General features: G+C 41.2%; 1 protein-coding gene across 3 annotated transcripts in view; it reads left to right on the top strand.

Annotated features, from left to right (window-relative positions):
* Positions 1–17,470, top strand: part of clmpa (CXADR like cell adhesion molecule a) — a 119,307-nt gene that overhangs the window by 82,752 nt on the left and 19,085 nt on the right. For 2 of the 3 annotated variants that reach the window (XM_021617609.3, XM_090186028.1), the window contains exons 2-4: positions 2,331–2,488; positions 5,146–5,344; positions 15,815–15,982. In XM_021617609.3, the coding sequence (XP_021473284.1) occupies positions 2,331–2,488; positions 5,146–5,344; positions 15,815–15,982 (525 nt within the window). Of the gene's footprint in view, positions 1–1,319; positions 1,411–2,330; positions 2,489–5,145; positions 5,345–15,814; positions 15,983–17,470 lie in introns of all 3 variants that reach the window. The other variant, XM_090186029.1, reaches the window with a different exon arrangement.

Here is a 17,470-nt window from a genome sequence, read left to right as displayed (position 1 = left end):
TAAAAATAAAAACGTACAATTATTTAGCAGACGCTCTTATCCATAACGACCCACTTACAGTTAGTGCATTAATCTTAAGGTAACTAGGTAGGACAACCACATAGAGTATCCGTCATAGTAAGTACCTTTTTCCTCAATCAAGTAGCTACAGTATCAGCAAAGTCGGTGCTAGTAGTAAAGTGAGTGTTAGTTCACGAAAGGCAATAAAGACTCAAATCTTTCTTGAGTACAGAGGCCTAGCCTAGACTTAGCATGTCTTTCAGTAGCTTGTAAGCAAAGCTATTACCATCACAAGGAGGTCACTTTCTCACCTGCTTGTCACACCTGAGCTTCTGACTGCCACTCAATGTAATCTAATTAGGCCCATATTGAGTAATCATTAGCAATTAGCCTGTTGTATTCACTCCAACTTCTTCTAATTACATATCTTAATTACCGCTATCATGTATCATGAATAGGGAGGGGTAAGATGGGGTGAGCTAATCGGTTAGCACTCTCTAATTAGCTTTTATGCTAATTAGGGCTCCTGACTTGCGGGGCTGTGGCGCCAATCAAGGTGCATGGTGGGTATAAATAAATGATAAATAAACGCTCTAACCACTAGGCTACACTGCCGCCCCAAATATCAGACTGTATACCACGGACATGACAAAACATGTATTTTTACTGCTCTAATTACGTTGATAACCGGTTTATAATAGCAATAAGGCACCTCTGGGGTTTGTGGTATATGGCCAATATACCACGGCTAAGGGCTGTATCCAGGCACTCCGCTTTGCTTAAATATATAGCAGACAATATTATTGTCTGTTGACAGACACATTTGATTGGTCTCGCGTATCTCTTTGAGATGAACTGAGTCTGCAATAAATTGGGATAGAGGTTGAATCCCAAATATAACCCTATTCCCTACATAGTGCACTACTTTTGACTAGAGCTCTATGACACTATATAGGGAATAGGGTGCCATTTGAGGCCCAGACAGAAACTCAACAGAAACTCGGACGGTCAGGGACATTTGTTTTTCTTTCCTCGTTCTCCTTTTTTTGCCATCCATTTTGATGAGACTGATCTCAGTGTAAATCGACCCTGACACCAGTCTAATGCCAGTCTAATGCCATCCTATCCATGCCCCTTTCCACCGCCTGGCATTGTGCAGTTAATCCAGACCAAGGCCCCCGGTGTTTGCATTGGCCATTTGTCTCTCATTGGAATGATTGCCTTGTAGACAGGCTGCAAAAGGTTTACAATGTATTTCAATGGAGACATTTACACTTCAGCTGTATGGAGACCTTTTATGGAATATGCTTTTCTTTCAGGTGGTTGGCCCATCTATGATTGAGTGTGGAGTAACCATGTTTGAGAGTATCCTTGTTTGAGGAATAACCCGTCTGAGACTTGAAGACAAGTGTGAGCAGCATTGCAGCTAATTTCTGTACTTTATTTCAGTGCAATAATGTTATTGTTGAAGTATGCGGGTTCAATACCTAGTTAGTTACACTGTATCAAAGCACCACAAAGCTAATCTTCTCTCCACATGCTGTGTGTATAAGGCTCACTATTACCCCCAATACCTTCAATTACTTTGTTTGTGTGTGTGCATGTGTGCGTGTGTGCGTGTGTGCGTGTGTGTGTGTGTGTGTGTGTCAGACCTGGGTTCAAATACTATTTCAATTATTTAAATTACTTTAAGTATTCAGATACATTTTATTTGAAAATACAAGTAGTTGTTACAATGTATTTGGAAATACACATAGTATTTCAAATTTCAAATAAATACACCCACGGTTAACCCTGGTCCCAGGAGTATTTGGAAATAATTACAAATATTTTCAAATAGTGAGCGATTTATAGGAAATTATTTGAAAATACTTCCAACAGAAGTAGTTTATTTCTGACACTTTATTTGAATATACTCAAATACAATGAAAATAATAAATAATTAAATACAGGCTTTTAAGCCCAGTTCTGGCGTATGTCTGTGTGTGTGTCTGTGTGTGTCTGTGTGTTTGTGTCTGCGTGTGTCTGTGTCTGTGTGTGTGTCTGTGTGTGTGTCTGTGTCTGTGTGTGTCTGTGTGTGTCTGTGTGTGTGTCTGCATGTGTGTCTGTGTCTGTGTGTGTGTCTGTGTGTGTCTGTGTGTGTGTCTGCGTGTGTGTCTGTGTGTGTCTGTGTGTGTGTCTGTGTCTGTGTGTGTGTGTGTGTCTGTGTGTGTCTGTGTGTGTCTGTGTGTGTCTGTGTCTGTGTGTGTGTCTGTGTGTGTCTGTGTGTGTGTCTGCGTGTGTGTGCACGTAAAGTGTCTCTAAGCTCCTTTTCCTCTCTGCCCCCACAGTTCTGCTGGGTGTGTTGACAGCATGCGCCCAGACGGAGATGAAGAGGGTTGTCGGTGACAATGCGACACTGCCCTGTCACCATCAGTTCTGGGCAGGTGACGCCCCCACACTGGACATCGAGTGGCTCCTACTCAAGCCCAGCTCCAAGCAGAGAGTGGTGAGTGACTCCCTTTGGTTATTGGCTTTGGATGCATCTCAACAGCCTAAAGGGGCTTCCTCCCCTTGTCACATTTCCTCTATAACTAGACAGGTGAAAGCATATTCCTGGTATAGGCGTCTATATTTCTGTCACCTTGCCTGTGTTTTCAGATCAGAAGGAGAGGAGCCAACAGGAAGCAATTTCAGACTATTGAGATTGTAGAACCAGAAAGAAATTATAAATCAAATTGTTTTTGTCACACGTGCCGAATACACCTTACGGTGAAATTCTTACTTACAAGCCACTAACCAACAATGTAGTTTCAGAAATAGTTAAGAAATGATTTACTAAATAAACAAAAGTAAAAATAATAATAAAAAGTAACACAATAAAATTACATAACAATAACAAGGCTATGTACAGCATTTATATTGTTTATTTGTACAGGACACAGACACAGCTTCTCCCCCATCATGACATAACAAACAGTACGTCACTGTCTCCAGTTCATTGAGGCCTATATGGGTCTATATAGGGACCCACTCTTCTCAATGACTAGGATTACCCCCAAAGGACTGAATCAATCGCTCATCCACTTCTCTCAACTTTGAAGATCTTTCAGCAAACTTTCTTGTTTTTAGAGTCATTCTGGTTTCACTCAACCCATTTGCACTCCTGCAAGTGGGCAGAGTTTTCATTCCATTTGGCCACTGGTCAAGCTAATATCTGAGGTACCGTCAAGCTTGTTAGACCAATATGGCCCCCTCCATTTTCCCTCCACTCTCTCCCTGCAGGTTATTGAAAGTGCTGCTACAGTTTGCCTTCGGTGAAGGATAGTTTACAAGGCCTGCTATTTATCCGCAGAAAATAAAATCGCATTCACTTTACAGGCTCTGCTTGGATATCCATGGTGATGTTTAATACCTGCAATGGGGGTTATAAACTTTAAGTGCTGTGGGCTGAGAAAAATCTGCATTCTTCCCTGCATTTGTTAATTTATGAATTTCCCTACATGGTCAAGTGATGAAGTAATGTCTTGTTTTGTCTTTGGGTCTGAGATAATGTAGGGGTAGACAGTTTGTTTATATATAGTGTCTTCAGAAAGTATTCATACCCCTTTACTTTTTCCACATTTTGTTGTGTTACAGCCTGATTTTTAAATTGATTAAATTGAAATGTTTTGTCACAGTCCTTCACACAATTTCCCATAATGTCAAAGTGGAATTATGTTTAACTCTATCCCGGACTTTAAAACAGTTATTTAATGGCTGTGATTGGAAAAACAACATTGTAGTTAGTCCACAATACCAACCTAAATGACAGAGTGAAAAGGATGTAACGGTTTCCCTCCTCTTCTGAGGAGGAGTAGGAAAGATCGGACCAATGCGCAGCGTGGTAAGTGTCCATATTTTAATGAAATAAAACCGAACACTGAATACAAAAGAACAAGAGAAATAAATGAAAACCGAAACAGTTCTGTATGGTAAAACACAGACACAGAAAACAACTACCCACAAATCATAATGGGAAAACAGGCTGCCTAAGTATGGTTCTCAATCAGAGACAACAATCGACAGCTGCCTCTGATTGGAAACCATACCAGGCCAAACACAGAAATACAAAACCTAGAATACACAACATAGAATGCCCACCCCAACTCATGCCCTGACCAAAGTAAAACAGAGACATAAAATAAGAACTAAGGTCAGGACGTGACAAAGGAAGCCCGTACAGAATATAAATATTCCAAAACATGCATCCTGTTTGCAATGAGGCACTAAAGTAAAACTGCAGAAATTGTGGCAAAGAAAGGAACTTTATGTCCTGAATACAAAGCCTTATGTTTGAGGCAAATCCAACACAACACATCACTGAGTATCACTCTTCATATTTTCAAGCATGGTGTTGGCTGCATCATGTTATTGGTACATTTGTCATTGGCAAGAACTAGGGAGTTTTTTTGGATAAAACTAAATGGATAAGAGCCAAGCACAGGGAAAATCCTAGAGGAAAACCTGGTTCAGTCTGCTTTCCAACAGACACTGGGAGACAATTTCACCTTACTGAGCGTGAAGAATTTTTAAAAGAATAATGTGCAAATATTGTACAATCCAGGTGTGCAAAGCTCACCTCGTATCCAGAAAGACTCACAGCTTTAATCACTGCCAAAGGTGATTCTAACATGTTTTGACTCAGGGGTAAATTAGATATTTCTGTATTTAATTTTCAATATATGTGCAAAGGTTTCTAAAAGCATGTTTTCACCTTCTCGTTATGTGTAGATGGATGAGAATGTTGTTTTATCCATTTTTAATTCAGGCTGTAACACAACAAAATGTGTAATAAGTAAAGGGGTGTGAATACTTTCAGAAGGCAATGTAGCACAGCATGTAGTATCATCACCACATAATCACAATGATATGATATCTGTGTTTACAATGATTGACAATGGTCAATAGCATACCTTGTTCATTCCCCCTAAGTGATGCATATGTGCGTGTACTGTATCAATGTGCGTGTCACCCTTCTCCAGATAACCATGGGTACAGAACCACCATTTCCACTTTCCTACACAAGTCCTGCTATGCACAGCCAGAACCTCTAACCCTAACTCTTATCTCTCTGTACCTCATTCCCTCCCTCCTTGCCACCTTCCCTCCCTCCCTCCCCGCCAGGTGATCACCTACTTCGCGGGCCGGGTGTACGACCCCAACGAGGCAGAGGCGGGCCGGCTGTCCTTAACCGGGGACTACCTCAAGGGGGACGCCTCCCTGCTGATCAGTGACCTTAGCCTGGGTGACTCGGGCGAGTACACCTGCAAGGTGAAGAATGGGGGGAAGTACCAATGGAGCACGATCAACCTCATAGTACAGGGTAAGTCCTAATGAAGCCCGGCCATTCTCACAGTACTTGGTAAGTACGAATGGAGCACGGCCAACTTCATAGTAAGTCCTAGACCCACTGTGTATTTTTGGGGATTTTTCACACAATCAAAACGAAAATGCACAGCAACAAACAAAACAGAAACAAATTAAAATATTCACCACCATATAAGGTTTTGGATGATCAATTCGAAACAAACAGAAAAAACCCTCAGGGAATTGGGTTTGGTTGGGCTAACACCGAATTCACTGCAATACAGTATCATTCTTAGGTCCCTTGAGAAGGGATGCTGTACAGGTGGGCATCTAGTAAGACATTCAAGAGATGTTCCCACCACTGCTTGGCTGCAAGGTTTCACTGGTATATGAAATGTCTAACATTGTTTAACCTTTTGCTAAACTGGACTAAATCAGGGCCCCACAGAGTGTTTCTTCATAGTCTTAAACATCTACTTTGAAACAAATGTATACACCTCACACACATGGTTATGGGCTTAAAAAGAGAAGACACCTGTACCATGTCAGATATAGAGTTGAAATGCATTACATGTTTTGTTCTGATTCACAATAATACACTTTATACACATCACAAAAGACGGAAATATAAGAAAACCGTTTGACATAGAAACAACACATTTTCTGTGTGAAAAAAAAGTTGATTAATTATGAAATTATGGAAAATATGAATAACATTCCACCCATGAGGCCACTAGGTCATTTGACTGCAGGAAAGGCATACATGCTAATGTGGTGGATAGAAATTATTTAGGAGATACTATCCTTTCTCCCTTCATACTGTGGTTGACTGACAATGACCACACAAACACTGTTGGTGAGATGTTTGAATCACTACCTAACTATCCTGTTGGTGTCACTGAAGGATAAGATGGCAGTTACTTGTCACGTACTTGTGAAAGTGAAAATAAACTCCAAAGGGTAGACAATGGACCACTGCCACATGTTGCTACCGATCCAAATCCCTGACTGTGCATAAGAGATAAAAGTGTAAGTAGCACCTGTGACACTGTGATACAGCATCTAGCTGTGTATGGCTCTGATATAGAGCGCTCTCCAGCCTGCCTTCCCCTCCCACGGTCTCCCACAGTAAGACGTTAAGAGAGTGCACCACACATGTATGCATACATTTGTACAAATTGGCCCGCAGCTTTGAAACGCCACTTTCGATTTTTTGTGAGAAAAACATTAGCGTTCGCCTTCTTCAACGGTAAGATAAGAGGATGGGGGATTGGGGTTGGGGCGCGGTGGGAAGTGGAACTGACACAGAAACAAGATGGAGGGCCCCGCCTCCTCCTCCCCCTTCTCCTCAGCCCCCCTCCCCCCTAATTGCATCCTGGTTAGAATTCACCCCACTCAGTAAAATAAAGAGAGATCAGGGGAAGAGAGGTCCATGATTGAGAGAGGGAGGTGGATGGTGGGGATGTTGTGGAGGTGTGTCTAAGGAGTTACTAACAGGGCCCAAATGGTCTAAGCAGGCATTGTTGTATTTATCTCACTTATACAGTGCATTCGGAAAGTATTCAGACCCCTAGACTTTTTCAACATTTTGTTACGTTACAGCCTTATTCTAAAATTAATTACATTCGTTTTTTTACTCATCAATCTTCACACAGTACCCCATAATGAAAAATATATTTTTCAAGAGCGTCCTGGTGTAACGGCTGATTTCTTCCTCTGAAGAGGTGTAGTAAGGATCGGAGCAAGATGCGGCGTGGTAAGTGTCCATGGTTGTTTATTTAAAAACATAAAATGAACACTATGAATACAAAAACCGTGAACAAACCGAAACAGTACCGCGTGGCGACAAACACAGACACGGAAACAAACACCCACAAACAAACAGTGAAACCCAGGCTACCTAAGTATGATTCTCAATCAGAGACAACTAACGACACCTGCCTCTGATTGAGAACCATACTAGGCCGAAACATAGAAATCCCAAAATCATAGAAAAACAAACATAGACTGCCCACCCCAACTCACGCCCTGACCATACTAAATAACGACAAAACAAAGGAAATAAAGGTCAGAACGTGACCTATCTTGGCTCCGAAAGACTTACACTTGACAATCTCTGCCTCAGTATAGCATGAACAACTGTATCAAAAGCTTTAGAGAGATCAATAAAAAGTGAGAGTCAGTGCTGTTTTTTATCAATGGCTTCAGTGATATAATTTAAAACCTTCATGGCTGCTGTAATTGTGCTATGCTTCTTCCTGAAACCCGATTGGTACATTGATAAAGTAGAGTTAGCATATAAAAACTATTTTAGCTGTTCACTCACAAGGGTTTCAAGTATTTTCACCAGGGGTGACAGCTTTGAGATTGGCCTATAATTATTTAAAATAGTTGGAGCTCCCCCTTTTAAAAGTGGCAGGACAAATGCGGATTTCCAGACCTTTGGAATTTCTTTACATTCCAGGGTTAGATTGAACAGATATGTAAGTGGTTCAGCTATGAAATCAGCTGCCAGATTTAAAAAGCAGGGATCCAAAAGATCAGGACCTGCAGGCTTTCTCTGATCCAAGGATTTCAGGGCTTTATGTACCTCCTGCACTGAGAATGACAAAAAGCAAAAAGTTTGACCAGCTCTCGCTGGTTCATCCACACAGGGTTGTACAGAGACAGAGGACACTGAATCAAACAGCCTACCAGATGATTGAAACAATTCAGCATTTCAGTTTTGTCATATACAGCAACAAAGTCCTTCAATACACATGATGGTAATTCATTAACATTACTGTTTCCAGACATAGACTTAATAGCCTTCCACAACTTTCTAGGGTCATTCAGGTTATCAGTGGTAACAGACATAAAATATTCAGACTTGGCCTTCCTGAGAAGAAAAGAACACTTGTTTCGTAACTGCCTAAAAAGAAGCCAATCAGTATCAGAACATGATTTCCTTGCTTTGCCCAGGCTAGATTACGGTCGTGAATAATACAAGACAGCTCAGAAGAAAACCATGGATTATCCCGCCCTTTAACCCTGAACCTGAGGAATGGGGCATGTTTGTTTACTATTTGGAGAAAACCATCATGAAAGAATTTCCAGGCAGTTTCCACATCAGGAATAAGCTCAATCTTGTTCCAGTCAAAATAAAACAAATCATGAAAGAAAGCATTATTCTCTGGTCAAGTATATTGTACACCCATCCATGATACCACAGGCAGTGAATCTAAAGTAGTAGACTCCTCTCACTGGTGTAGTGAAGATACCTGCATGACAAAAATATTATATTGTATATTCATTCTTATGTACAGTGCCTTGCGAAAGTATTCGGCCCCTTTGAACTTTGCGACCTTTTGCCACATTTCAGGCTTTAAACATAAAGATATAAAACTGTATTTTTTTGTGAAGAATCAACAACAAGTGGGACACAATCATGAAGTGGAACGACATTTATTGGATATTTCAAACTTTTTTAACAAATCAAAAACTGAAAAATTGGGCGTGCAAAATTATTCAGCCCCTTTACTTTCAGTGCAGCAAACTCTCTCCAGAAGTTCAGTGAGGATCTCTGAATGATCCAATGTTGACCTAAATGACTAATGATGATAAATACAATCCACCTGTGTGTAATCAAGTCTCCGTATAAATGCACCTGCACTGTGATAGTCTCAGAGGTCCGTCAAAAGCGCAGAGAGCATCATGAAGAACAAGGAACACACCAGGCAGGTCCGAGATACTGTTGTGAAGAAGTTTAAAGCCGGATTTGGATAGAAAAAGATTTCCCAAGCTTTAAACATCCCAAGGAGCACTGTGCAAGCGATAATATTGAAATGGAAGGAGTATCAGACCACTGCAAATCTACCAAGACCTGGCCGTCCCTCTAAACTTTCAGCTCATACAAGGAGAAGACTGATCAGAGATGCAGCCAAGAGGCCCATGATCACTCTGGATGAACTGCAGAGATCTACAGCTGAGGTGGGAGACTCTGTCCATAGGACAACAATCAGTTGTATATTGCACAAATCTGGCCTTTATGGAAGAGTGGCAAGAAGAAAGCCATTTCTTAAAGATATCCATAAAAAGTGTCATTTAAAGTTTGCCACAAGCCACCTGGGAGACACACCAAGCATGTGGAAGAAGGTGCTCTGGTCAGATGAAACCAAAATGGAACTTTTTGGCAACAATGGAACATTTTATGTTTGGCGTAAAAGCAACACAGCTGAACACACCATCCCCACTGTCAAACATGGTGGTGGCAGCATCATGGTTTGGGCCTGCTTTTCTTCAGCAGGGACAGGGAAGATGGTTAAAATTGATGGGAAGATGGATGGAGCCAAATACAGGACCATTCTGGAAGAAAACCTGATGGAGTCTGCAAAAGACTTGAGACTGGGACGGAGATTTGTCTTCCAACAAGACAATGATCCAAAACATAAAGCAAAATCTACAATGGAATGGTTCAAAAATAAACATATCCAGGTGTTAGAATGGCCAAGTCAAAGTTCAGACCTGAATCCAATCGAGAATCTGTGGAAAGAACTGAAAACTGCTGTTCACAAATGCTCTCCATCCAACCTCACTGAGCTCGAGCTGTTTTGCAAGGAGGAATGGGAAAAAATTCCAGTCTCTCGATGTGCAAAACTGATAGAGACATACCCCAAGCGACTTACAGCTGCAATCGCAGCAAAAGGTGGCGCTACAAAGTATTAACTTAAGGGGGCTGAATAATTTTGCACGCCCAATTTTTCAGTTTTTGATTTGTTAAAAAAGTTTGAAATATCCAATAAATGTCGTTCCACTTCATGATTGTGTCCCACTTGTTGTTGATTCTTCACAAAAAAATACAGTTTTATATCTTTATGTTTGAAGCCTGAAATGTGGCAAAAGGTCGCAAAGTTCAAGGGGGCCGAATACTTTCGCAAGGCACTGTATATATATATACACTGAACAAAAATATAAATGCAACATGCAACAATTTCAATGATTCTACTGAGTTACAGTTCATATAAGGAAATCAGTCAATTGAAATAAATAAATTAGGCCCTAATCTACGGATTTCACATGACTGGGCAGGAACGCAGCCATGGGTGGGACTGGTAGGGCATAGGCTCGCCCACTTGGGAACCAGGCCCAGCCAATCAGAAGTTTTCCCCCAGAAAAGGGCTTTATTACAGACAGAAATACTCAGTTTCATCAGCTGTCCGGGTGACTGGTCTCAGATGATCCCTCAGGTGAATAAGCCGGATGTGAAGGTCCTAGGCTGGCGTAGTTACATGTGGTCTGCGGTTATTGAGACTGGTTTGACATTCTGCCAAATTCTCCAAAATGAACATTCATTTCTCTGGCAACAGCGCTGGTGGACATTCCTTCAGTCTGCATGCCAAATGTACACTGACAGGGATGTAAACAAATTTGTGCACAAAATTTGAGAGAAATAAGTTTTTTGTGGGTATGGAAAAATTCTGGGATCTTTAATTTCAGCTCATGAAACATCTGACCAACACTTTACATGTTGCGTTTATATTTAAGAAATAGTCACCAAATATTTGCAAAGAATACACGATGCAGTAGTATCTGTAATGTTGATGTAAGCCTTGTCGATGTTTGTGAAGACTCTGCTATAGATCAGAGTAGTGTCACTGCTGATGGGTCCTACAGTAGCAGTCAGAGCAGTGGAGAACGCTACCTTTGGTCAGTCTTTAAATATGGGAGAGCAATTACAATTATCAAGTAAACATATTATTATTGCATATATTTTATCTTATCATATGCTGCAAAATCACACATTTTTTTATCCAGCAACTTTGGTTTGAGAACATTTTTATGTTATATTCTATTTTGTTTTAATAGCATACAGACAACCATTTGGGACATAACCTGTATTCTCTCTCTTCAGTTCCTCTACCTCTTTCTCAGTGGTTGTCAGTCTGGCCTCCATGGTTGGAAGCTCTGCTGCTAGTGCTGGAATTGTATTATTAAAAACCAATAAGAATATGAGATATGTTTCGCTATCTGCTGGTCCATATAACACTATCTCAAAGCTAACATACAGTATGCACATTATGTACTACAACCTGTGTTCTCTCTTTCCAGTTCCTCCACTGATTGTCAGTCTGGTGTCACGTTACTGACCTTAGTTCCTTTTGTATGTCTCTATTTTAGTTTGGTCAGGGCATGAGTTGGGATGGGCATTCTATGTTTTTGTTCTATGTTTTCTATTTCTGGTTTTGGCCTGGTATGGTTCCCAATCAAAGGCAGCTGTCAATCGTTGTCTCTGATTGAGAACCATACTTAGGCAGCTATGGGTTGTGGGTAGTTGCTTTCTGTCTTTGTTTTAGTTACCTGCCGGAACTCTTTCGGTTATTATTTTTGTTACGTTGTATTTTAGTGTTCAGTGCTATTGAATAAAATGACGAACACTTACCACGCTGCATATTGGTCCGATCCTTCATACTCCTCCTCAGAAGACGAGGAAAACCGTTACATCTGGTCTTACTGGCTGTCAGATCTGCTGCTTGTGCTAGACATGTTGAAATAAGTAAAAACAAAGGATAAACAATGTTGCTACTAATTTGACAGCTTTATTTACTGGCTTCAGGTTGTCTGTCTCTTGTAGAAGGTTGTCAGGTTGTTTGTCTCTTGTAGAAGGTTGTCAGGTTGTTTGTCTCTTGTAGAAGGTTGTCAGGTTGTCTGTCTCTTGTAGAAGGTTGTCAGGTTTTCTGTCTCTTGTTCCTCTCATCCATCTGTCTTCAATGGCTGGAATAACATAAATTCACTACCTGTTGGGGTTACCTTCATTTTCCTCCTGTTCTTCCTTCATCTGGTTCCTTGAAATCGGCCCTAATTAATCGGCCATTCCGATTAATCGGTCGACCTCTAGTCCAGATGTCAGATTGGGTGGTGGTCTGAGTGTCGGTCAAGGCTGAAGTTTTGGTCTTCTGGCTCTCATAGTGAACTCCAATCCCCTCCTCCCTGTCTCCCTGAGCCCATGATGCCCCAGATACACACAGCAGCACCACCAGTGGAACTACAGAAGCCCTCATTCTGACAATACTCACACCTTCTAATGTACACTACATGACAAGTATGTGAATACTTGCTCGTCGAACATCTCATTCCAAAATCATGGGCATTAATATGAAGTTGGTCCCCCCTTTGCTGCTATAACAGTCTCCACTCTTCGGGGAAGACTTTCCACTAGATGTTGGAACATGCTGCGGAGACTTGCTTACGTTCACCCACAAGAGCATTAATGAGGTCGGCACTGACGTTGAGCGGTTAGGCCTGGCTTGCAGTCGGCATTCCAATTCATCTAAAAGGTGTTCAATTGGGTTGAGGTCAGGGCTCTGTGCAGGCCAGTCAAGTTCTTACACACCGATCTCAACAAATCACTTCTGTATGAACCTTGCTTTGTGCACAGGGGCATTGTCATGCTGAAAAAAGGAAGGGTTTTCCCCAATCTGTTGCCACAAAGTTGAAAGCACAGAATCATCTAGAATGTAATTGTATGCTGTAGCGTTAAGACTTCCCTTCCCTGCAATTAAGGGGCTTAGCCCAAACCATGAAAACAGCCCCAGACAATTATTCCCCCTCCACCAAACTTTACAGTTGGCACTATGCATTTGGGCAGGTACCATTCTCCTAGCATCCGCCAAACCCAGATTCGTCCGTCAGACTACCACGATGAAGCATGATTCATCACTTCAGAGAACGCATTTCCACTCCTCCAGAATTTAATGGCGGCTAGCTCTACACCACTCCAGACAATGCTTGGCATTGCGCATGGTGATGTTAGGCTTGTGTGTGGCAGCTTGGCCATGGAAACCGATTTCATGAAGCTCCCGGCGAACAGTTTTTCTGCTGACATTGCTTCCATAGGCAGTTTGGAACTCAGTAGTGAGTGTTGCAACCGAGGACAGAAGATTTTTACTCACTATGTGCGTCGGCCCTCGGCTGTCCTGTTCTGTGAGCTTGTGTGGCCTACCATTTTGCGGGTGAGTTGTTGTTGCTCCTAGACACATTAACAGCACTTACAGTTGACCGGAGCAGCTCTAGCAGGGCAGAAATGTGATATACTGACTTGTTCCAAAGGTGGCATCCTATGATGGTGGCACGTTGAAAGTCACTGAGCTCTTCAGTAAGGCCATTCTACTGCCAATGTTTGTCTATGGAGATTACATGGCTGTGTGCTCAATTTTTATACACCTGTCAGTAACGGGTGTGGTTGAAATGTCCGAATCCACTCATTTGAAGGGCTATCCGCATACTTTTGTATTTATAGTATACCATTTTGCTGGGCTATTGATATTGGAGATGTATTGGAACTGTAAAGAAGTACGCATTTTAAATAACTGAATGGCTAACACTTAATTACTTTCACTGTCAGCAATGTATATGGACAAGATACTGTAGATTTTTGGAGGAATACAGTGTCTGTATGTATTGATATCTGGTTCTATAAAGTTGTTACAATATATAAATCTGGAAGCACATAGAAAGGACAGAGACATTGTCAAATTGTTATGTATTTATTAGTGGAAATAAATATGTTTGGTCTCTCATCCACACATTTAAGTACTGTTGAAAATAACATAATTTATGTCAGAAAACTCATCAGTATCCAGTTGAACATTCTGAAGCGGTCTCCCAGACATACATGAAATGGAAATTGTCACCAATTTTCAACCTCATATTCATCATCTCCAGCACCAACCCAACATCAAATGTGAAAACGTTGGCTTTCTATGTTTTGTATTAAAAAAATGTAGACGGAAAAAAAGTGTTTCCAATGACATCATCCAGTGGGCATTATGTCATCCCTTTAAACCTAGTCTTGTACTAAATTACCCTTTTAAACTGCACTAATAAAAATTGAATTTCTCAAACATGGTTTAAATGTGTATGTGTGCTTGATCAAGTTTGTTCATAGGGAGATATGTTGTGAAGTTATTGTGAGAGAACCTGTGTACCAAAAATACAACAGAACCACTGGTTCATGTACATACAGTTCTAGTCTAGAGACTTAACATGCTGGTTGGTCTATATAGTATATAGAGATTCTATTCTATATAGAGATTCTATGACCTCAGACTTGTCAGTGATGCACCAGTCAACTCGTTCATTATTGCTAATTTGATATTGGTAGATTACTTTATACTGCTGTAACCACTTAGTAATGACAGACATATAGTGCTTAATGAATGTTTTTAATGATTCTGTATGACGGCCTTATTCATACAGTTTTGTTGAATAGGAAATACATAATATCACATTTTATCATTTTAATTTTACCTTTATTTAACTAGGCAAGTCAGTTAAGAACAAATTCTTATTTTCAATGACGGCCTAGTGGGTTAACTGCCTGGTGAGATTTTATCTTTTCTTGGAGTATCCTGCATTACTAGTTATTTTTTATGGCCCTCTCATGATAAATAATTACTTTTGGAGATTACGTAGATTACATTTGATTACATTTAACTGGTTCTAAATCACTTTTCTCACACTAAACATGTTATTACTACAGTAAAATATGCAATATTACAAGATATTTGTTTGATAATTATCACAGACATACTATATAATAATATATTAACTGTGTCCTCTCTGCTGGGGCGGCAGGGTAGCCTAGTGGTTAGAGTGTTGGACTAGTAACCGGAAGATTGCAAGTTCAAACCCCCGAGCTGACAAGGTGTCATTCTGCCCCTGAACAGGAAGTTAACCCGCAGACTCGGGGGCAGGACAGGGTAAACTAGCGAACAGAACTTGAGAAAAAGAAAGCATGCTGGTAAGACCTGACAAGACGAACTGGCAACAGACAAGCAGGTATAAATACACAGGGGAAGATGGGTGACACCTGGAGGGGGGTGGAGACAAGCACAAAGACAGGTGAAACAGATGAAGGTGTGACACGGTGTCCACAGATTGATTTATAAGCAAAAATGTCAGTCGGTACCAGAACCACACAGGGGACTTTACATCTAAGAGGCTCTTATTAAGAATACATTGTTCTAATTAATAATTTAGCCTTGTTTGTAATTGGTTTCTGAAGAGCATAATTGTAACAACATACTGTTATAGAATTTTTTGTATTCTCACCTGCATTATGCCTTTTCAGTTCCTCCACCTCTCTCTCACTGTCTGTCTCCCTGGCCTCCATTACATTAGTCTTAATTGGATCAAAACTACCCTCCTCCCTGTCTCCCTGAGCCCATGATGCCCCAGACACACACAGCAGCACCACCAGTGGAACTACAGCAGCCCTCATTCTGACAATACTCACACCTTCTAATGTACCTGCTCGTCCTTTTTATACAGTACCTGAACCATTACATAAGATCACTGTTGTTTTATTTTAGGTGCACTTTCATTTAAGTCCAATAAATCATTGGATTATTTTTTAGTTATTTTAAAGGTATGTTGTGGGAAATATGAACCTGTTATTATCTAACACAAAAATGTGTGTGTTTGTCTCTCTCTTTCTCTCTGTCCCCAGTGAAGCCGTCTAAGCCGCGGTGTTGGATGGAGGGCCGGCTGTTGGAGGGTAGTGATGTTAAGATGAGCTGTAAGTCTACAGATGGCTCTGACCCCATAAACTACAAATGGGAGAGGCTGCTGGACAAGGGCAAGTACGTGGGAAAGCTGCCCCCACTGGCCCTCATAGGTAAGCCCTCTAGTCCACTGCAGGCTCTCTGTGTGTGTGTTGGATGTATTTCCTGTGCCTTCAAGACATAATGACAAGTCTGTCATTAGTCATACACTAAATTAAACTCCAACTAAGATTTCCTACTTGAGATGAAAACATTGAGTAATTTCCAGATCCCCTTTAAGGACTTTTGGGACAGAACATACTGTACTTTACATAATGAAAGTGTGTGTCAGAATGCCAGACCAATTTCAATGCAAATACACCTTCTCCAGTATCCTTGTTTGACCTTGTTCACATGTCCAGTTAGCGTTAGTGACAAGTGTTGGTAGAGTAATTTCTCACATGCAGACTCGGCCAAGTTCTTAGTCAATAGCACTCCTACTTGTTCTGGGAAACTGTCCATTCCATTCTGTCACAGCAAAGGATTGAGTTTACCAATCCCAAATCAAACACCAGCCCGACGCCCTATGAATTTCTGTTCTTTATTGAATAGTTTTGGTAAAAAATCGGTCTATAACTGGGAACAGTACTACTCATTTTTTACAATTACAATGTTTTAGTCAATTAGCAGATGCTCTTATCCAGAGTGAGTGCATACATTTTTAATACTGGTCCCCCGTGGGAATAAAACCCACAACCCTGGCATAGCAAGCGCCATGCTCTACCAACTGAGCCACACATGCGAAGAAACATTATGAAAGGGACCTTGCAGGAAAATGTAAAAGAGACACCATGGTTTGGATCATGGTTTGGTCACTGAATTAGTTTAACTTTATACATTTCCATTATTATCTATCACTATTTTTCTTAAAATATCTAATTTGATGTATCCGATGATTGTTCAAAGTTCAAACACTCTCCACATAACCATCACTTGCAATAGTGTTTCTGGATTTGATAGTTGAAAAAAAGCTTTAAATTGCATCACAATCACTGTACCTCACTGTATCCTGAACTTCCTGACGGACCGCCACCAGGTAATAAGGGTAGGAAACAACACCTTTGCAACGCTGACCATCAACACGGGGCCCCACAGGGGTGAGTGCTAAGTCCCCTCCTGTACCCCCGGTTCACCCACGACTCCAATACCATCATCAAGTTTGCTGACGACACAACTGTACAACTGATCACCGACGACGATGAGATAGCCTATAGGGAGGAGGTCAGAGACCTGGCAGTGTGATGCCAGGACAACAACCTCTCCCTCCACGTCAGCAAGATAAGGGAGCTGATTGTGGCATACAGGAAATGAGGGGAGAGCACACCCCCATCCACAACGATGGGGCTGTTGTGGAGTCAGTTGGGAACTAAATGTTCCTTTGTGTCCACATCACTAAGGAATTATCATGGTCCACACACACCCACACAGTTGTGAAGAGGGCATCTCGGCACCTCTCCCCCTCAGGAGGTTGAAAAGATTTGGCATGGGCCCTCAGATCCTCAAAAAGTTAAACAGCTGCACCATTGAGAGCATCTTGACTGACTGCATCACCGCTTGGTATG

Source organism: Oncorhynchus mykiss, chromosome 10 (assembly GCF_057628025.1).
Source record: "Oncorhynchus mykiss isolate SJ-2025 chromosome 10, ASM5762802v1, whole genome shotgun sequence".
Classification (NCBI taxonomy): domain Eukaryota; kingdom Metazoa; phylum Chordata; class Actinopteri; order Salmoniformes; family Salmonidae; genus Oncorhynchus; species Oncorhynchus mykiss.
Note: the sequence above shows the minus strand (reverse complement) of the source record. Positions and strands in the feature narration are given on the sequence as shown.